This window comes from Myxine glutinosa, chromosome 1 (genome assembly GCF_964187855.1).
Source record: "Myxine glutinosa chromosome 1, kmMyxGlut1.1, whole genome shotgun sequence".
NCBI classification, from domain to species: domain Eukaryota; kingdom Metazoa; phylum Chordata; class Myxini; order Myxiniformes; family Myxinidae; genus Myxine; species Myxine glutinosa.
This window is the reverse complement of record NC_136261.1, coordinates 317,598,071-317,619,884: the sequence shown is the minus strand read 5'-3', so window position 1 is coordinate 317,619,884 and position 21,814 is coordinate 317,598,071. Positions and strand designations below refer to the sequence as shown.

Genomic DNA, 21,814 nt, shown 5'->3' with positions numbered 1-21,814 from the left:
GAAGTGGCCAGAAATGAGTCCAGATCTAAATCCCATTGAACACGTGTGGGGAGATCTGAAAACATCAGCTGGGAGAAGGCACCCGTAAAATCTGGGAGAACTGGAGCAGTTTGCACAAGAAGAGTGGGTCAAACTGCCAGTAGAGAGGTGTAGGAAACTCATTCATGGCTATAGGAAGCGCTTGACTGCAGTTATTTTGTCCAAAGGCCATGCTACCAAATATCAAGTTGAGGATGTCAATAATTTTGTCAGTTCCATTTCTTTTTATTTTCTGATTTAAAAGGATATATTAAGTTCTGAATCAAAAACAAAGGTTCTGTAATATTAACGTTGAAATAAGGAATTGTGGAGACCAAATGCTTTTGTCAATTTCAACTTATTTTTTAGAGAAAATTGTGAGTTATTTGAAAAAAGTGCAAGGGTGCCAATATTTTTGGCCATGACTGTACTTATTATGGCTGGTAGAATGGCTCAGAGGAGGGGGCTGGCAACCCAAATAAAAAGAAGAGCCATTTTTTCAAATTCAGTCAAAAACGCAACATCTTAAGAGCCGCAATGTACGTAATCCTGATCTATATATTATAATAAATAGAGGTTGTGTGGCTATGTCGCCAATATTCACTCATCGATTGGTCACCACACTGACCAATTGGGTGTGACCATTTTTCCCAGCATCGTCTTTCGTGTTTATTTATATCACGTCTATTCGCATCAGCAAACAACGATCCATCAAGGTGGTGTGGAAAATCACACTCTTTCCCCACATCGTTTTTCCTCATCTCTCATAGCGATAATGACGGTGCAGTGTTTTTATCACATGCTTTCCTCACCTCTCAGTGGTGATTACAATCTTGGTGATTAATATTGTTACGGTTGTGGAAACTGACCCTGGGACGTCACATTCAACATTCAGGGAATCCTGAGTTAGTTATTTCATTAGTATGTGTACGTACATAGGGCCCTTCCCATAGGGCCCACAAAAAACATAAACATAAAGTGCATTTCCAAGACTCTGCTGCAACACGTTGCCCACCAAAGGTGGACCGACACGAGTACTCCCACCTGGAGGTCAGGCATGCCTGCTAGTTTCAATAATTGATTAACAGGACAGAGACACACACATTGATTTGTAATGCAATACATGGTCGCTGATGTTCACAAACGTTTTACATATTATATTTCATCACACGTTAGACATTGGTGTTTTTTTTACCACTATCGTCCTGACAGTCCCAAGATATGTGGCCCTGGAGGTATGCACACTTGCCTCTAAGTTGTCTAGCATGGGTTTGAATCTTGGCTCAGATATAAACTGTCATCCCAGTGTTACACAGGCAGGCTGATTCATCAATGTGTGTGCCATCCATGGAATGGCGTCCCGTCCGTTGACATTAGATGATGGATGTTAAAGAGCCCACTGTGTCCTTCGCGAAGAGTAGACGAGCCATCACCGGCACCCTGAACAAATTCCAAATTCCTGCCCGAATTACTGCTGGGAAGGCAATGACAAACCACCCAGTATAACCCTTGCCAAGAATCTGCTTCATCAGCACTGACGGTCTTGAACAGAGTTTTTATTTATTTATTTTTTGTATACAAAGTCGAGGCTCATGTAAGAGCGAACACATTAATCACAAAAAACAAACGGACACAAAAACATAATAAAGGGAGCGGGAGACAAGATGGGGAGAGAGAGTGAAGGACACAAGAACAACAACAGTAGAGAACAGGGACATTGGGAGATCTGTGGGAGGGAGAGGGCTAGGGGGGAGGGAGCTGGGAAAGGGGAGGGGGGTGGGAGAGGTATAAAACACAGGGACCCTGCTAGGACCTCCAGGAAAGAAGTTGGTATTTACAGAGTCATACTTATGTTACATCAGAATCATACTTATTTATTTGCAAATGGCCAAATCCCCTCCCCTTTTCTGCATTTCCCATCGCTAAAGTGCTTAGTCTACCTCAATGGCTCACAAAGACTATATTAAGGTAAACAACCTTCACAGTTTTACAAGCTTCCTCAATCCTCTTTGTATATTTAATAATCTTGTTTTGGTATACTGAGGGACAAAACAAGGGTACTAATAAAATTTTATAGCAGGAGCACTCACCTCTTTGTTCAAACGAGTGATTGTGTGCCGTAGCCAGGGCTCACGACATCGAGTGCGGCGGACTGCCATGTCAGCATGTCGACAGGAGTAGCGCCAGCTTACGTCCACCACCTAGTTTAAAAATAAATAACAAAAAAGTACGCCAGGGGGGTTGACTCAGCCTGTCATCCTTCCGAGGTCGGCAAATTGAGTACCAGCTTGCTGGGATGAATGATCCCGGTGTGTACCCGGTTTAGAATAGGTGCACCATATCCCTGCGCATCGTAAGAGGCGACCAAGGGTTGGCGTCAGGAAGGGCATCCGGCCATAAAAACATTGCCTCAAACAGGGAACCATGATTGTCATGGGGCCCGCAAGGCTAACCCCCGCTCCAGCGGGGAAAAATGGCCTTAAAACGATCATTCTTCTTTATTTATAAATCTTTTGTGTACATGATAATATAAATCCTTTGCGCACATTATAAATCTTTTGCGCACATTATAAATCTTTTGCATTAAGCCTGGTGTTGGCTTAGCGGTTAGGGTGCCAGCTTGGGATCCTGGGTTCGGAATCCCGGTCGATTGCTGAATTAACGCCAGGGCGGCTGACTCAGCCTGTCATCCTTCCGAGATCGGCAAATTGAGTACCAGTTCACTGGTAATTCCCTGTGTCTCGCAAGAGGTGACTAACACGGTTGGCGGCAGGAAGGGCATCCGGCCATAAAACATTGCTTCAAAAATGGGACCACGGTGCCAGAAAAAGGCCAACCCCTGCTCTGCGGGGAAAAATGGCCTCTTTTTCTTTTGCATTCACGATAAATATTTTGCATACATTATAAATCTTGTGTACATTAAAATCTTTTGCATACATTATAAATCTTTTGTGTGCATGACAAATCTCTTGCGCGCATTAGAAATATTTTGCGTACATTATAAATATTTTGTGTACGATATAAATCTTTTGCGTTCATTATAAATCTTTTGTGTACATTATAAATCTTTTGTGTACAATATAAATCTTTTGTGTAAATTATAAATATTTTGTGTACGATATAAATCTTTTGCGTTCATTATAAATCTTTTGCGTACATTATAAATCTTTTGTGTACATTATAAATCTTTTGTGTACATTATAAATATTTTGTGTACATTATAAATCTTTCGTGCACATTATAAACCTTTTGCATTCATTTTAAATATTTTGCGTACAGTATAAATCTTTTGCGTTCATTATAAATCTTTTGCGTACATTATAAATCTTTTGTGTACATTATAAATCTTTTGCGCACATTATAAATCTTTTGCATTTGTTACAAATATTTTGCGTCCATTATAAATCTTTTGTGTACGATATAAATATTTTGTGTTCATTATAAATCTTTTGTGTACATTATAAATCTTTTGTGTACATTATAAATCTTTTGTGTATGAAATTAATATTTTGCGTTCATTATAAATCTTTTGCGTACATTATAAATCTTTTGTGTACATTATAAATCTTTTGTGTACATAATAAATCTTTTGTGCACATGATAAACCTTTTGCATTCATTATAAATATTTTGCATACATTATAAATCTTTTGCGTTCATTATAAACCTTTCGTGCACATTATAAACCCTTTGCATTCATTATAAATCTTTTGCATACATTATAAATCTTTTGTGTACATTATAAATATTTTGTGTACATTATAAATATTTTGTGTACATTATAAATATTTTGTGTACATTATAAATCCTTTGCGTACATTATAAATCTTTTGTGCACATTATAAATCTTTTGTATACATTATAAATATTTTGTGTACATTATAAATCCTTTGCATACATTATAAATCTTTTGTACACATCATAAGTATATTGTCCCTTATAAGCAGGGCATGCCCTGTTCATAAGGGACAACATATTAAAAATTTCCTTTTTAATGAAATGTGGTTTCTATAATTCAGGAAAGTATCACTTTTTTTTTTCAAGCCATATCAACATTGTATATACAAAGGACCACAAACACACCTATTACAATAGGGAATCTGTGAACGGTTGCACATGCTTTGGAGATGCCTTTGCGGCGCTGGTATAGTTCTCTCAAAGTCAAGCGTTTTGCAAAATGGCAATACTGATGAAGCTTTAAACATTAACTGTTATTTTTTGTAACTATTCATAGAAAAAAAACAGGGAAGAAACTGATTCATCACACTGCAATACATGTCCCATCTTGATTATATCCACCTCAGATAGTCAAGGCACCAATGGAGCCAAGCCTGATGATGATTGTCCATTCATTGGAAATGTAGCATAAGGTACATACATCAGGAATTCTTCAGCGATTTCTGATTGTCAAGGTTGATATATCGTAGCCAGACTCTTGGGGAATTTAAATTGTAATCATTACTTTTGGCCACCCACTTATATCAGCTGTCTGGATATTGTCTCTAATCTGCTGACCATAGACTAACAATAATCAATATCAGTGCAAAAACAGCTTCCCTGCTGACCCATTCCTGCATGATGAGCACTTGCAGGTGATCATCTCCTAAGGCTCTCCTTCATGCAAACCATTGTAGTCAGACAGAGCTTGTCACTTTAAAAAGTTTTGGAAAAAGATCTAAAGTATGAAAAAAAAAGATCTTTAAAATTGAAATATGCTAAATGTTTCAGTGAGTATGTATATCATGCTGTACATATACATAAAGGTCATACCATTTACATTTATTATGCATACCATTTAAATTTAAGAGGCATTTAAATGGGTTTGAAGTGAATTGAAAATCTTTTGAGGAAATCAACAGAAGTTGGGAGTAAGGGAGAATGGAGGATAATGGAGTTGGGGATGAGGATGGTAAAAGGAAAAGGTTGTTGACAGGGTTGCTTCAGCTTCCTGCTCAGCCAAATTAGATGATTATTATCTCCACGCATTTTGAAAAAAAAATAGGGGGATATTGTAATCGGCTCCTTCTCTCTGTGTGTCTGTCCATCTGTCCATCATCCTATCTCCTCCGAAACAGTTGGGCAGACATTCACCAAACTTGGTAGCTATAATCACCACATGGCAAGAAGGTGCAAGACAAGTATAATTTTTGGCTCCGCCCTTTGGGGCAGGGTGAAAAGGTCAAATAGCAAAAAACAATTACGGGCACATTTTTAAACATTTTAAATGAAACTTTGTGTAGGGAAGTGTCAGGATTTGAAATGGCATGCTATTGACTTCGCTCTAGTTGACATTGGAATTACCCGGTAGCAATCAAGCCAATTCAAGAATTGTGCATGTCTTTGGAACTCACCTCTTCCTTGGAAAAGGCGATTACATAACTCAGCTTTTTACCCCAGCCAACCTCGTATAGCAAAGGCTTGTCACATCCCTCACCAGGGTCACAATGCAGCCAACGTTTTTGGGCTTGTGAGTACGCCTCAGTCCACACGTGATCTGTCCACAAAAGATAGTGCAGTCTTTTCAACCATAACATGCAATTATGATTCAAATTTCATCTCTGGCTGACTTTTGGTTTCCCCTGGCATTTCAAAGATGCAAAGTGTTCATTTATAGCAAACTAGCCAAAAGCACACGGCATTGCCCGGGTTCTTTTTGAATGAATTTACTACCATAATTCAGCTTTTACTCGCAGCCGTAGAAGATTGACTACTATAATTCAGCTCAGCTTTTAATTGTGAAATGGACCCAGCCCGGCCGAAGCGGCTTCGACCGGCCTCGCCACCTAGCCTATAACCTTCCCGGGGCCCGTCCCGACATGTTTAGTTCTTTTTGAATGAATTTACTACGATCATTCAGCTTTTACTCGTGGCTGTAGAAGATAGACTACTATAATTCAGCTCAGCTTTTAATTGCGAAATGGGCCCAGCCCAGCCGAGGTGGGCCTCCACCGGCCTCGCCACCTAGCCTATAACCTTTTGTTTTAGAGGTTTCCTCCTATCTTTCACCATTCAGGAGATTAGCGCGTGCAGACAAACAAACAAACAAAAACTTTCTTTTATATATATAGAAGATAGATAGATAGATAAAACAGCTGCAATTAAACATTTTAGCTTTTATATCACCATAAACCATTACCAGTGAAGCCTGGTGTTGGCTTAGCGGTTAGGGTGCCGGCTTGGGATCCTAGGATCCTGGGTTCGAATCCCGGTCGATCGCTGAATTAACGCCAGGGGTGTTGACTCAGCCTGTCATCCTTCCGAGGTCGGCAAATTGAGTACCATCTTGCTGGGATGAATGATCCCGGTTGTGTGTGTACCCCGGTTTAGAATAGGTGCACCGTATCCCTGCGCATCGTAAGAGGCGACTAAGGGTTGGCGTCAGGAAGGGCATCCGGTCATAAAAACATTGCCTCAAACAGGGAACCATGATTGTCATGGGACCCGCAAGGCTAACCCCCGCTCTAGCGGGGAAAATGGCCTTAAAACGATCATTCATTCATTCATTCAAACCATTACCAGTGACATCAAGGATGTAACGGGCCTCGAAGCCTGCAACTCGACACAGAAAGGTGAAGCAGTTTGCCCATTCACCACAACGGCCACGTTGTGTCTCTAAAAGCCGCCCAGGGTGATTGTACCTGCAAAAAAGCCAACAAAACCCAGATAATTCATTCTGCAATGCCAAGAACATAATTCCCAGAGGAAAGTTTTTGCAGAATTATCTGGAAACCACCTCGGCTTTCACACAACTGCATCTCATTTCTTTCAAGTGGGACAAATTTGTGAAAATCCCTGGTTAAAGGAACATTGAACCCTCTGACCTCCAACCAGGAACGTGTTCACAGAGTCTCTGTAACACCTGCCTATTCACCAAGATAACTACTTCACTTTCAGGAACCAAAAGCATTGATAAAGTCACGGACCACTTTTGCACCTCCACCTACAGAATGTTACCTACAGAACCACCTGCACTCTACAATATCGACCTCTGTGAAACTGGGTGAAGACTAGGCGATCACTTCTGTGAACGCTTGTTCAATGTACAAACCCAAAGCCCAGACCTCTCCAAGCTGGTTTTTCAATTATTCTATGTTCCCGGACATTATTTCAGCCACTTGGTTGTCTCCAGTAACTTTATTACTTTCAGCACCATGGACAGTTGTAAACACAAAGAGCAAAGCCTTATCTTCAGGATTGGCACGTTGGCTCCCCATGGGATCAACAAGCATTTTTCATTCACTTAGAGTCTCAAACCAACTAACTGTCTCTTACAACGTTATCTTTTTCTGTTTCTCCTTTCTATCTTAACTCTTCTTTTTCTCTTGTCTTTACTCGTTCATTCCCCTTCGCCCACCGCCTCTCGCCCTTCCCTTCCCCCTCCCTCTTCCTCATCTCTCCTCTTCCCCTTTTCTCCCCATTTTTATGTATTTTTAAAATGTCTTTTTTGATATACATCTATTGTTATTACTTAAAAAAGTTATTTTAGTTATTTACCGAATAAACCTTCTTTCATTTCTAATTTGTTTCCCTATTATTTCCCCCTTTTATCCTGATCCCAGTCCCTTTGACTTTTCATCCCCTGAATTCCAACCCTGTGTCAAAATGAGTTGTTCTCATCTCACATGCTCCATGATCCCTGACCCCACTCTGATTCACTCATACCCTATGTCAGCCCTCACCCCTATCCTGTCTCCCTCTTTTAATCCGATGGTGGTTAGCATATTTTGATCAACATGCTGTTGATTGCATCCATTAATCCACTCTGCAATACCTGTCTTATATCAAAACACTTTAACTTCTTGAACACCTGTCACCATTCAATAAACCGTTGGTTCTTGTTGTTTACGAGTGGAGTTCCTCACCGAGGAAACCGGGTACTGTGGTTGCAGGCATGGCAGTGATGGTTCTCAACACGCCCTGCCAACCACATACGGTCTTCAGAGCTGGGTGGAAGAAAGCCAGCATTTGTTGTACGGCCAGAACATCGCTCACAGGGCAGAGTGTCAACCCAATGGAACCAACCCTTGTACCAACGCTGCAGGCCGAGCAATCGTAAGTCGGCAAGCTCCGATGCCCTCTCTCCACCATCTGGAAGACCACATATCTTTATGATTACATTAGCAATGGAAGTGGATTATATTCTGTTAAAAGCAATACACATCTGTACATATAAGTTATGGCTTAAAGGTATGTGCACTGGTCTTTGAGCTGTATAACCTGGGTTCAAATCTTGACCCAGCTACAAAATGTCTCCATGGTGTTTTACATGTCGGGCATTACATCAATATGTGTGCCGTCCATCGGAAGATCATTAAGCCGGAGGACCCATCTGTTAGCATTGGGGGCCTTGGTAGATGTTAAAAAATGCCACTATGTCTTTCGTGAAGAGTAAGAGAGTTATCGCTAGCACCCACGGGCTATATTCCAAATTTCTGGCACAGTTGAATGGCATGTTGCGGTGAACAATTTTGGCCAGAATCGTTCACCCCAACTGACCACACAATGTGGGCACAATTGGGGCCATTAAAAAGAATATCCAGGTAGGGAACAAAAAAAATGGAAACACCAAAATACTAGAACGGCATCTGGTAGAATGCAAACCTCCGCCAGGCTGAACAGTTTATGTTTTGTATCCCACTGATAGGCCGGATCTTGATTCGCACCTGAACCAAAATCTAATCGGCTTTTTCTTTTCACTTAACCAAATCGCCCACCAAGTTTCGTCTAAATCCGTCCACAACTTTTTGAGATATCCTGCTATATATCGTTGTTGGCCAAATCTCTCAATGGTGAAGAATCACTTAAAAAATAAATAATGATCCTATCCGAATCCATATTCAGATCTTCACCAAAATTTAATTAATTCGTCCTTGTCACACACCCAACAGGTCCACCAAATTTCGTCCAAATATGTCCATAACCTTTTGAGATATCGTGTTATGTATCGGTTTTAGCCCTATCACTCAATGGTGAAGAATCACTTACAAATTAAATAAATCTCATATCCGAATCCATATTCATATCTTCATCAAAATTGAACCAATTCTTCCTTGTCACACACACATCCTCTCCGCCAAATTTCGTCCGAATCCGTCCGCAACTTTTTGAGATATCTTGTTCACAAACAGACAAGGGTGAAAACATAACCTAAATTCACCTTTTGTGGCGGAGGTAAAGTTCACTTAGTATGGTGTTAGGCCACCAAGTGCATCGAGGATGTCAAGGATACGATGTGGCATGGAGTCAACAACGGTCTGGAACTGGTCAGCAGGAATATGGCACCATTCTTCCACACAGGAAGTCCTCCAATTCACGTTGGTTTCATGGAGGTGGAAACCTCTGTCTTAGGCCTTTCTCCACACACTCACAAATGCTTTAAGGGTCATTTGTCTCCCGTTTACGGCGGCCGCTTCCCACGCTATGTTTGAAAAGCTGCTGACTGGTTATTTTACATTTTCTTTTCACCTTTCTTGATGGAATATAGTCAGTCACTTTATTGTAACTTTGAGTAATCTTTTAAATCAACATGAACATCCGGATTACGCTAGATTTAATACACATCTTCATGGAGTAACACACAATTCAATTGCTATATATTTACCCTCTTTTTAAACAAATCCAACCTCCGCAATCCAACAAATCCAACGGTGGCCTATGTTGCACCACCATTTCGCGGTGGGTGGTATAGGTATCTCAGATCTTTAGCTCTAAGTGAAACCAAGAGTGCAACACAACTAACCTTTTTAACGTTCAAGAAATAATTTAAATTGATAGACTACCTGAAACTTTTCCTGTCACGGGGGATGGATACTTTTGTTCATATATTATATGTCGATTCAATATAAATTCCATCAACATATTATAGGTATTGCCATTGCATATTACACGTAATTCCCATAAACTAAAACCTTAACTCAAATTCTACCTTGAACACTTTATTTTTATTACTTTTAAAACAGCTTCATACTTTGTCGTGTATAGCACCTGTACAATTTCCCTTTTCTTTTGGTTTTAAATTAGAGAACACAATTAGCATGGTAAGCAGCGGAGAGTGCCAAACCTGGTGTTGCTACGTTGGCACTTTGTAGGGATTCTTCAGCTTGCCTACGCAAGTCATCAAGTGGGATGCAGGCTCGACCCTTCTCCTGGAGAGCTGCGTCTTCATAGATTAAAACATGTTTGAAGTTGGATTTCAATGTTTGGACGAAGGTTGCCTCTGACATCTGTAGTCCATTTTAGGAAAAACAAAACAGCAACATTTAAATAAAGGCTGGTGCTGCAGCTTGTCATGTCAATCCCCAAAATAGTCTAATCCAAGGCCCAAAATGTCATTTGTATCTATTGACAGGAAGCTGAAGCATAGAGTCTGCTCCTTTTTCAGTGCAGACGAGTTGGTGGCCTTTTAGTACTCTACTGCCCCACATCTAGCATCGCTCCACAGCCCTTACATCACCCCACCCCAAAGCCCACCCTGAACCCACAAAGGTTGCCCATGCTCATCCCATAATCCACTCCCCTTCATCAGCATTTCTTTCTTTATATAGAATATTTTATATAAACTTTCTTTTTCTATTTATTTTATACAGAATCGAGGCTAATGAAGCAGATTGAATTAGGACACAACAGAACAAAAACGAACAGCAGGGGAGTGGGAAAACACACAACATAAGGGTTGAGACACAAAATAAAGAGAGACTTTGAAGATTAGGGAAGGGAGGAATAATGGGGGCTTGGTGAGAACAGAAGGGGTGGACAAGATGGATACATAAGCAAAGTCTCAGGAAGGAAAAACAGGAAAGTTGGAAAGAGGTGGACATGGGGAGAGTTAATGGGGGTAGAAAAGATCATGGTTTTTCACGAGGGATGGATGATCTGAGGTGATAGTGAAAAGCTGTCTTGAAAAGATGGTGGTGACTGCTGTTCTTCACTGTCTTTGAATGGCATAAAATTCCAGACTGTGATGTGTTAATAAGAGATTATTGGTCATGTTAAATGTTCAAATCAGCAAATTAATAAGAGGTCTAAATGCCAACTATGAAGGTCATGGGAAATGATGTCTTACCAAAAGTTGGGGTGTAACTGGCATCTGTGAAGGGTCTTTGAAAGTTGTCGCAACCTGAGTGGAATCAGACACGGAAGGTCTGCTTGGCATACGGCGAGTCTGTTCAGCTTTAATTTGATCTCGGACAAGGCGCAGTGTATCCAAAGAGATGTTAACTGGGAGAATCAGATCAGAATTTTTCTGAAAAGAAAAAGCCACCATGTGTCAGAGGAAAACAATATAAGCAAAACATCAAGCTTTATAATGTAATGCTAATGTAACAAGAAAGAGCAATCAGAGATTGCAGACCCTCGCCAGGACGTGTTTTCGTGGTTTTTAAGGCTTTTGTGTTAAAACAAATATAGTGGCCGAACCACGTGATCGATGACATCATCCTTTTTTCTCTCTACCAATTTATCCCAAGATGATGCTCAATAAATTTCATCTTGATTGGTTGAAGTTTTGTACTTGTCGAATTATGACGTCATAATGGAGGCACCTATGACATCATCATTAACGTATGTTATTCCCCATGGAGAGTTCTTTACAATGAGCGATGCCTCAATGCTTTCTCTGCAGCACTTTCAGGGATATAGTGGGGCAACGTTTTTCGGTTTTTATAAGATGGCGCCCATACCACCTGACCTATGATGTCACAATTATCATTAAACAAGACCAAAAGTCTAACAGCGGCATAGCCGGGCTTGTAAAATATTATACACCACAAACACATATGATTAGCTTTTTAAACAGTTGCTAATGCGATTAATAACATTAAACAAAGAAATTTGGAGGAATCCAGACATCTGTGAGGTAAGTTTTACTTCCAGAACTGAGGGAAGATCTACTGTAATCTAGATTATACCCCACAAGGGTTGGGTACGTACCGTTTTGTTGGAAGAGACGTAACACCGATGCTTTTTATATTTGATGGTCATTTTAACAATCGATTTGTTTGTGTTTCACACGGAATGAAAAACGTAAAGGTAGAGCATGGCGATTGTGATAAATGATAGGTTCGATGATATGTTCAGCATGAACGGCATATTAATTAAAATGGCGGTGTATGGAGAGTCAGCCGCCGTACCGCTGTAATGACATCAGACGTAATCACATCACCCTGTCATGTGACCAGATCCTCAGCTCTAATTGGTATACGTTTGAGGGGACATACGTACATACAAACATACATACATACATACAGACAAACAGATGGACAAACACTGTTCTATATGGCTTTGCCCTATGGGCTACGCCGTAAAAAATTCTACAGGAGGAGGCACACCTACGGTGAAAATTTCCTGTCAGTCGGAACAACGGTTGCAGAGAAAATCATATTTATTCTGTGCAGACAAACACACAGACAGACAAAAAAATTCAAATGCAATACCCTCTCCTCTGGCAAGGGTAAAAATAGGGGCAATTCCCCTGGGCTCCAATGGTAGAACCAGGGAAGCACTGGTAGGTGTGGATGACCCATGGAATATGTAATGGAGAAGAAAGTAAATACCTATTTTGGGTGGCAAACACCTCATTTATTTAATCCCATGAACAATCTTTGGTACATCACGGGTGCTGAAGGTTGTGGTCAAGTTTCATCAAAATTGTGTGTGTAGTTTCAGAGAAGAGAGCAAATACCTATTTTGGCAGGGGGTTTAGGGGGCAGTGAACCCCTCTCACCGCCTCCCGCCAACTCTCCCATACACCCTGAGCGCAGATTTTGATGTGGTCAATACACCTGGGTTAGGAATCAGTTAAGAAGCTTGTGGCCAAGTTTGATCAAAACCGTGTGTTTGGCTCAAGCGACAACGACTGAAGTGTTTAGAGACCCACTCACTCACTGACCTACGGATACTGCTCAATCGCATAAGATCCCCCGACTAAAGTCCAGGTGAGCTAAAATGGGGACAATGATAAGTTTCCGCATTTACCTTTTCTATGTGAATAAAACACTATTCATGTTGCATTAAATGACGATTTGTGCAAGCTTTTTGGATTTTGGAAATTTTCATTTTTACTGAATGACAATGCATCAAGAAAGCATCGACAATACCATAGAGAACACTAAACATGGTAAAGTAGGCTGTCTGGATAACCTAAACTCCTAAAGGAGCGTGCACTCACCTTTGAGCTGTTACCTTGGGTTTGAATCTCGACCTAGCTATAAACTGTCATCCTGGTGTTTAGCATGCCGGATGAGGCATCAATGAGTGTGCCGTCCATCAGATGGACTTTAACGCTGAAGGACCCGTCTGCCAGTGCCAGTCAGTGAATGTTTAACTTTAAGGTCCCACGGTGTCATTCAAAAAAAAGTCTAGGCGAGCTATTACCGGCACTCTGGCTAAAATCCATATTCCGATAATGGCACAGCCACACCCCGGTAATGATGTAAACTGCAGCTTGGTGCTACAAGAGAAATGAGGAATGGTAAATGAAATATATAAACTTTTTTGAAAATTGGATTAAAAAGGGAAATCTATTACATACTCACAAGGTATGGGAAAGGGGAAGGTTCAGGCCGGAGTGTACATGGTGTACACAGTAGCGAGGGGAGAAGGTTGTATACTGAAGAATCATGGTTAATTTTGTTTATAACAGAGAAGAAATCTCATGAAAGAACTGAATGACAGGGGTGATGTTGATAAAGTTATGAAGCAGCAGGAGTTGACATACAAGAGAGTATGGATAAATGGGGAAGAAATTATCACCCTGGCAGCATAAATAGAGCCAAAGAAGAGAGCACAAGGGAACCGAGTGGGCTGAATAGACGAGGAGCATGTAAGCAGACAGGAAATCTGACAAATGGGGTAAATGTGGAATTGTGCGGGTGGACAGGAGAGGAGAGTCATTGAGAATACAAAAAGATCAGGAATAGATATATGGGGATAACATGAAATGGTGATGGCTCACCATTAGGAGTGGAGAGAAAAACATAATTGGACAGACGTTAGGGAAGGTAATTCTACAGTCGAGAGAAGAGAGGGAGAAAAACGTAGAGGTGAGCAATTTGGCTGGATTTGGGGAGGGTAACAACTTTGGGTTGCTATTTGAGTGAGTATGGCCTAGTCAGGCACGTGTGGAAAAAATAGATGAGAGGGCAGGTGGAGGTGAGGTCAGAAATGATAATATAAAACTTCTAGTCCACTAACCTATCTGCAATATGAGAGGAGTAGGCCTTACACCTCGGTCTCCTGTTGAGAAACTCCAATTAGCCCAAGAGACTTTTATTCCCACCATCTTGAGTAATGCAAGGTGAGATCTGCAGCACCAGCCCACATTTGACATCCATATAGAAGAGCCGAATGGCAGGGTTGATGTTGGTAAAGTGATGAAGCAGAGGGAGTTGATATATGAGAGAGTATGGGGGAATGGGGAAGAAATCTCATTCTCATTTGTTCCTCTTTTTCCCCACCTGTGGAATCAACTTCCACAGGTCTTCAAGACAGCTGTTCACCACCATCTCAGATCATCCCTCATCCAAAACCATGACATGTTCTACCCCCATTAACACCCCCTTACACTCCCCCCCTCCACTCCCCAAGCCCACCTCCGTCCAAATTTCCAGTTTTCCCTTCATGGGCGTCTCCTTCTGTATTCATCTTGTCCACCCCGTGAATCCTACTCTACCTCTAATTCCTCTCCACATCCCTTATTTGTCCAAGTCTTTCTGTATTTTGTCCTTCAACCCTGCTGTTGGTGTTTCCCCATTCTTTCTACTGTTCCTTTTGCTCTGTTGCGTCCCGATTCATCAATATTGCAGCTCTGATACGAGCCTTGCCTTTCTATAGAATTTTTTTTACTCCATCATTCCATGGCACCGAGGATGAAGGCGTATCCACTTTTAGGAGCTAAGAGTGGCCAAGGAATGACTTAGCTCTGCAATGGATTCTAACAACACCTCCCAGCCCTGGATTTCTGTCATATATGTGTACATCTGTATAATAATACACTTGTTCGTCCGTCCATCCGTCCATCTGTGTGAAACATTCTGTTCCACGCATTAGATGGACAACTTGCCTGACTCCACCCACAATTTCCACCTGATGAAAAAAAAAAGGCCGCCATATTGGTGCTCACTGCTATGCGAAACCAAAGAAAGCTTCGGAGCTGTCATATTCACAATCGCCATGCCCTCCCTATAAGTTTTCCCTTCAGTGTAAAACAACCAAAGCAACAATTAAAAGGATGTCAATAGTCACCACGGGCTTTGGGAAGATATACCTCAGCGATCGAAGCAGCTATCTGTTTTGTTATACACTGCCCAAATATCTACGTGGCTTTCTCTCAAGCAGGGCTTAAACCCAAGTCATTATTAAAAAGGTATTTGTCCAAGGTCATTACTTTTAATGATGTGTAAATATGCATCAGGAAGAAGAAATTGGGTTTGGGTTATTGATTGGCACAATTAACCTGCTCATGGTCACATAGCGTTTCCACATATCTAGAGGGATAGTGAATTGGACAGGCGACTATGATTGGGCGAGCAAAGATAGGACAGAGTTGGGGCTTTGGGAGGGGGGAGTTTGAGTTGTGGTAGGGAGGGGGTATGAAGTCTTGGAGTGGGGAGGGGATTGATACCCTAGGGTTGAGAGGGGGGAGGGTGAGGGTTGGGAAGTGAGGGGTGGGGAGAGGGGGTTGGGGGGTGGGGGAGGAGTTAAGGACTTAAAGTCACATGTTACATTGCGTGGTTCCGTAGGTCCCTGATAGTAATAAATATGCTATTTTTTCATTTATTTCGCTAATATTCACTGAAAATAGCTCACACGTTTCTTTAAAGAAGCACGAGTAAAAGCAAGGTGATGTCTCATATTTAAACAAACCTACGTTACAACAACACCTGATTAATGTCATTTTCTGGTTAAGGATAAGAGCCTCTACAATACAAGTGGCACTTCATCTCTGGCACCATCAAGAGAACACAAAAGGAGCAATTATTGCATTACTATATGACCAAGAAGAGTATGGCAGAGATGTATAACCCGATGTTGGTATCTACTACAACCCTCCATACCTCTTCAAAGCCCATCTCAAACAAACACTCCATAGCACCACGGAAGGGGAGCAAGCGGTTGCTGAAAGTCGTGTTATCCAGGCGAATACGGCGATATTTCTGCTCCTGTGGGTTTCTGAAACAAATAAAAGTAACGCTTTGAGCACCTGTAGATCAGAGTACCTTGCAAGATTTATGTGCTAACAAAAGGCATTCCAGTGAATTCATGCATGCCAATTTCAGCATTCTCTAGCTGGTATCAAAAAGCACTTTTGATTACAAGCAGTGTTCCATAAAATTTCAATGTAACCCAAGCTCTGAGAACAAAAGAAGCGAGAAAGTTAAAGACTCGTGTTATGTCCGGAGGACAGAAAATCAGACACAAGTATATCATCCAGTTGAACGACCATGAATGGAACAGATTTCAACACATTTTAGAGAGAGTTCTGAAAAACAGCTGGGGCCGACGATATACCAAATGGTAGATGGTTGTAGCGGTACAGACCACAACGTGTATTGATCGTTGTGTAATCCTTCAAATGCTCGGCCAACTCCAGCTGCATGTAAGACGACGTGAGGTCCAACCTGGACCACTGCTTTCCACCACTCCTCTCTGCTAGACGATCCTCCATCTTTGGAATGGGATACTGGTCCACCACTTCTGCCTGATCAGACAATTCCTGCCCAATATACTGGGGCCACTGTGAGTAACCACTACTCGCAATGATTGTTGCTGACTTCAATGTCACAACCTGTCCAACCAAGGGGACTGTTTCACCAGTAAACGTCTTAATAGCACGTAGAGAATGGAGCGATGGTGGTCTTTGTTTCAGATAATCCTACACCTTCTGACTGATGACAGACAGAACACGATGCTCCAATGTCTATCTCCATGTCAACCTTGGTCCCTTCTATGTCAACCTAGGAGCGGCCGTGGAATGACCGCGAAAGTGTACGCGACAGCCCAGAACTGGACATGTGACACAGTACAGTATATCATACTCCATGTTACCGCGTTCCACTGAGGAGTGATCCCCCTACCTGGATGTCTCCGACTCTGGTGCGACCACATCAGTGTATGAATCCAGACAATGGACTCTAGACTTCGGTTGAGTCACTTCGCGACAGTTTGAGCCCACCTTCACTTCACTGGTATAGCTAAGCTAGAAAATGAAAAGTATTGTCATGTGTACGACCCTCACTCAAAACCGGACCTCACCCAAAACCGCAAGCAATTTAAGACAGGAACTGTACACCCAGGGAATTAATGACCAAATTATTTTGCTCTCTAACATACAAACTATTTGCTTCCCCAATTTACCCCACCCTATAATATTCTTCATCCACCCCTCATTTTCCACCCATAGAATACAACACCCCGGTGAGGTCCCTTACACTATTCACTTTTCTACTGCTCAACACTGGGTTTTCAATGGTGCCTCGGCACTGGACCCACAGGTCCATAACGACCAAAGCACTTCATTAAACTAGAACGACACGGTAGAGCGTACACCTCCACCAGGCTGTACAGTTTACATTTTGTATCCCAATCATAGACCAGACATGCATTCAGACATAACACAAAATCGAATCGCCTCGTTCTTATTGCCTAACCAACTCATCCATCTAGTTTTGTCATAATCCATCCATAACCTTTTGAGATATCGTGCTATTGTATTGTTTTTGGCACCATCTCTCAATTGTGAAGAATCACTGAGGAAAATAAAAAAATTCTCATATCTGGTTCCGGAATTCGGATCTTCACCAAAATCTAATCAATTCGTCCTTGTCACACAACCAACCTGTCCACCAAGTTTCATCCGAATCCATCCACAACCTTTTGAGATTTCATGCTAGGTATTGATTTTAGCCCGATCACTCAAAGGTGAAGAATCAATAAAGATTCTCTGATGCAGATCCAGATTCGAATCTTCATCAAAACTGATTCAAGTCTTCCTTGTCATGCACCCAACCTGTCCACCAACTTTCGTCCATATTGGTCCAAAACTTTTGGAGATATCCTGTTCACAAACAAACAAAGAAACAGACAAACAGACAGGGGTGAAAACATAACCTCCACACCCCTTCTAATTAGTGGATTCTGCTGTTTCAGCCACACCCTGGCTGACAGGTATATATGAAATCAAGCACACAGCCATGCAATCTCCATAAACAAACATTGGCAGTAGAATGTGCCGTACTGAAGAGCTCAGTGACTTTCAACGTGGCACCGTCATAGGATTCCACCTTTCCAACAAGTCTGTTCGTCAAATTTCTGCCCTGCTAGAGCTGCCTCGGTCAACTGCAAGTGCTGCTATTGTGAAGTGGAAACGTCTAGGAGCAACAACAGCTCAGCCGCGAAGTGGTAGGCCACACAAGCTCACAGAACGGGACCGCCGAGTGCTGAAGCGCGTAGCGTGTAAACATCGTCTGTCCTAGGTTGACCCCGTGCACAAATGACCCCGTGCACAATGACCCCGTGCACAAAGCGAGGTCCATACAGAAATGGTTTGTCGAGATTGGTGTGGAAGAACTTGACTGGCCTGCACAGAGCCCTGATCTCAACCCAATCGAACACCTTTGGGATGAATTGGAACGCCGACTGTGAGCCAGGCCTAATCGTCCAACATCAGTGCCCAACCTCACCAATGCTCTTGTGGCTGAACGGAAGCAAATCCCCACAGCAATGTTCCAACATTTAGTTGCATACCTTGCCAGAAGAGTGGAGGCTGTTATAGCAGCAAAGGGGGGGACCAACTCCATATTAATGCCCATCATTTTGGAATGAGATGTTCGACAAGCACATACCGGTGTGATGTTCGGGTGTCCACATACGTTTGGCCATGTAGTGTATGTGCCACATGATCATGTTGTCGTGTTGTCATTTTATTTCCTCACTACAGTCATTTACTGACACGGGGCATCACTACACAGTGAACGGCGTCGTCATTGTTCAAAGGCGATGTTTAAAAACCATTCTGTCTATAGCTGTGTGCTGCATCAGACAACTTCTGTGTTGATCTGTCTTTTATAATGGCCCCCTAAGGGGGGCCCAAAATTTGTTTGGTGCCAGATAGCTATAGAAACCCATTTGAGTTTTAGTGTGACATGAGTGTGATGGGACGAATATCCGTTTATTAGTCCCCAATCGGTTTGTTGTCCATCTGTCCATCCCACCTGTGGTTTTCCAGGCTTTTCCGCCTTATCCTTTAACATATTGAACTGAAATTTGGTACATGGATTTATTATGAGTTACACAAAAGTTTGAATTTCGCGGCGTTTTGTCAAATTTTCACGGAGTTTTGCCCTTTTTGGACTTAGAAAATATCACATCGGTGATTTAGTTTATTTATTCAGTTTATTTATTCAGTTTATTTTTCTCGGGAACTCTCGTTGCAGAACGAACGAAACATTCCCACAGAGTTCAACGTCAGTGCACGAAAGTAAAACGACGGTTTGTTTTTAAATTAAATATCTCACAAAATAAGAAATGATCATCGTGATAACAATAATAAAAGCGCATACTTGAGAACGTTATCTGCGTACGACAAGAGAATGGCAGCGACATCAAGGAAAGTGCTTGAATCATTCAGGCAAAGCTCCTGTACTGCGGGTGTCCGCTCCTCCATGACTTCTGGAAACAGGAAGTGTCCGAAGTGATGACGTTCGAGGAAGGAGATAGATAATGAAGAAGAAGAAGAACTTAGGCGTGGTCTTATCAGATCTACGAGAATCTAGATGTACTACGAATCACCATACAGTACAAATGTTTAGTTCTGAGTGGCCTGTGTAGCGCCTGGGACTATTTTTACTATTATATCATTACTATTACGATTATTACCATAATATTATTATATCATTACTATTATATCATTGAGTTCATCATCATTGAGTTAATTGAGTGCATTCGCATACGGCATATGCTATGGACGTCGAACCTCCCAAGGTGCCTTTCTAAAGGTATATGGGTGGACATACCTTTCTTTGACTAACTTCCGGGTAGCGACGGCTGCCGCCATTTTGGCGCGGTGAAAACAACACCCAGCAACGATCAGAACACCAATGCCGGGGTGTGTTCAATTACCAAGCAACTGGCTGAAAAGATTTGAATTGAATGTTTCAGCCACTTGGAGATCGCGGTCGAGAGATCTTTCTAAGTAGTCAGGATGGCCGAGCGGTCTAAGGCGCTGCGTTCAGGTCGCAGTCTCCCCTGGAGGCGTGGGTTCGAATCCCACTCCTGACATGTTTTTTTTGTAGACCACACCCGGTGTTGTAATGGTTTTACCGCCCTCTCTGAATCTGGGAGGGAGCTTGGTGGCTCGAATACCTGGCCCTGTCAACCCAAAAATGCTTTACCTGGTTGAGTGCTGTTCCGGATACGATAATATTTTAAGTGATTCTTCACCATTGAGAGATGGAGCCAAAAACGATATGCAGCACGATATCTTTAAAATGTTGTGGATCGTGGATGGAATATGAATAAACTTGGTGGATAAGTTGGTTTTGTGACAAGAACAAGCCAATTCGATTTTGGTTCAGGTCCGAATCCACATCCGGCCTATCCTTGGGATACAAAACGTAAACTGTTCAGTATTCAGTCTGGCAGAGGTTTGCTCTCCACAGAATGCTGATCTGGTTAGCCCGCCGTCCTCTGCATAACACTCGCACGAGACTGCGAGTGTTATGCAGAGTGCGAGTTCGATGGGGTTGAGGTCAGGGCTGCGAGTGCTCGTGTTATATGTATGCGTGTGTGTGTGTGTGTGTGTGTGTGTGTGTGTGTGTGTGTGTGTGTGTGTGTGTGTGTGTGTGTGTGTGTGTGTGTGTGTATGTCTGTGAATGAAAGAGAGGGATATAATTGTGAGGAACAGAAATGAAAAAACGAGATGTGTGTGTGTGTGTGTGTGTGTGTGTGTGTGTGTGTGTGTGTGTGTGTGTGTGTGTGCGTGCGCGCAAGTGTGTGTGCGTGTGTATGTGTGTGTATTTGTGCGTGTGTGTGTGCGCGCGCGCGCATGTGTGTGTGCATGCATCTTTGTGTGTGTGTGTTTGTGCGCGTGTGTGTGTGTGTATGTGTGTATGTGTGTGTGTATGTGCATGTGTGTGCATGTGTGTGTGTGTGGGGGGCAGGGGGGGTATCTGTGTGTGTGTGTGTGTGTGTGTGTGTGTGTGTGTGTGTATGTGTGTGTGTGTGTGTGTGTGAGTGTGTGTGTTTGTGTTTGTGTGTGTGTGTGTGTGGGTATCTGTGTGTGTGTGTGTGTGTGTGTGCATGTGTGTGTATGTGTGCGTGTGCGGGTATGTGTGTTTGTGTGTGCGTGCATGCATGCGCGTGTGTGTATGTGTGTGTGTGTGTGCGGGTATGTGTGTGTGTGTGTGTGTGTGTGTGTGTGTGTGCGCGCATGTGTGTGTGTGTTTGTCAGTTTTATCATCAAATGTTCCCCAAAGCTTTATTATGAGAATATGGAGAAGACAAATTAATAATTTTGTCAAAAAGTCAAAAGTCAGCGTCACGTAAAACCGTCAATTTTCATTTGATTGACGTGAAATTTTAAGAATTTGCATATCGGATCACTGAATTGGTTCACCAATCAAAAGGTAGGAGTCGTTGTTTTTTTATATCAAAAGGTCCAAGGTCAAGGTTGCATAAAATTGTCAATTTTCGTCCAACTGACCTTACCTGGAATTTCAACAATTTGCATATTGGGTCACAGAAATGGTTCTCTCATCAAAAGGTACAAGTGGATTGTTTTTATCAGATAAAAATGTCAAAAG

At 42.1% G+C, this 21,814-nt stretch overlaps 1 protein-coding gene and 1 non-coding gene across 3 annotated transcripts in view; one reads left to right on the top strand and one right to left on the bottom strand.

Annotated features, from left to right (window-relative positions):
- Nucleotides 1-19,717, bottom strand: part of NGLY1 (N-glycanase 1) — a 30,910-nt gene extending 11,193 nt beyond the window's left edge. For both annotated transcript variants that reach the window (XM_068096351.2, XM_068096356.2), the window contains exons 1-8: nt 19,574-19,717; nt 16,070-16,184; nt 11,080-11,259; nt 10,078-10,240; nt 7,880-8,105; nt 6,534-6,655; nt 5,369-5,511; nt 2,109-2,219 (exon numbers count right to left, since the gene is read on the bottom strand). In XM_068096351.2, the coding sequence (XP_067952452.2) occupies nt 2,109-2,219; nt 5,369-5,511; nt 6,534-6,655; nt 7,880-8,105; nt 10,078-10,240; nt 11,080-11,259; nt 16,070-16,184; nt 19,574-19,677 (1,164 nt within the window). In that variant the 5' untranslated portion in view covers nt 19,678-19,717. The remainder of the gene's footprint in view (nt 1-2,108; nt 2,220-5,368; nt 5,512-6,533; nt 6,656-7,879; nt 8,106-10,077; nt 10,241-11,079; nt 11,260-16,069; nt 16,185-19,573) is intronic.
- A 491-nt stretch (nt 19,718-20,208) lies between these two features.
- Nucleotides 20,209-20,291, top strand: TRNAL-CAG (transfer RNA leucine (anticodon CAG)). The gene has a single exon. It is a non-coding gene; the product is annotated as a tRNA-Leu (tRNA).
- The last annotated feature ends 1,523 nt before the right edge of the window (nt 20,292-21,814 follow it).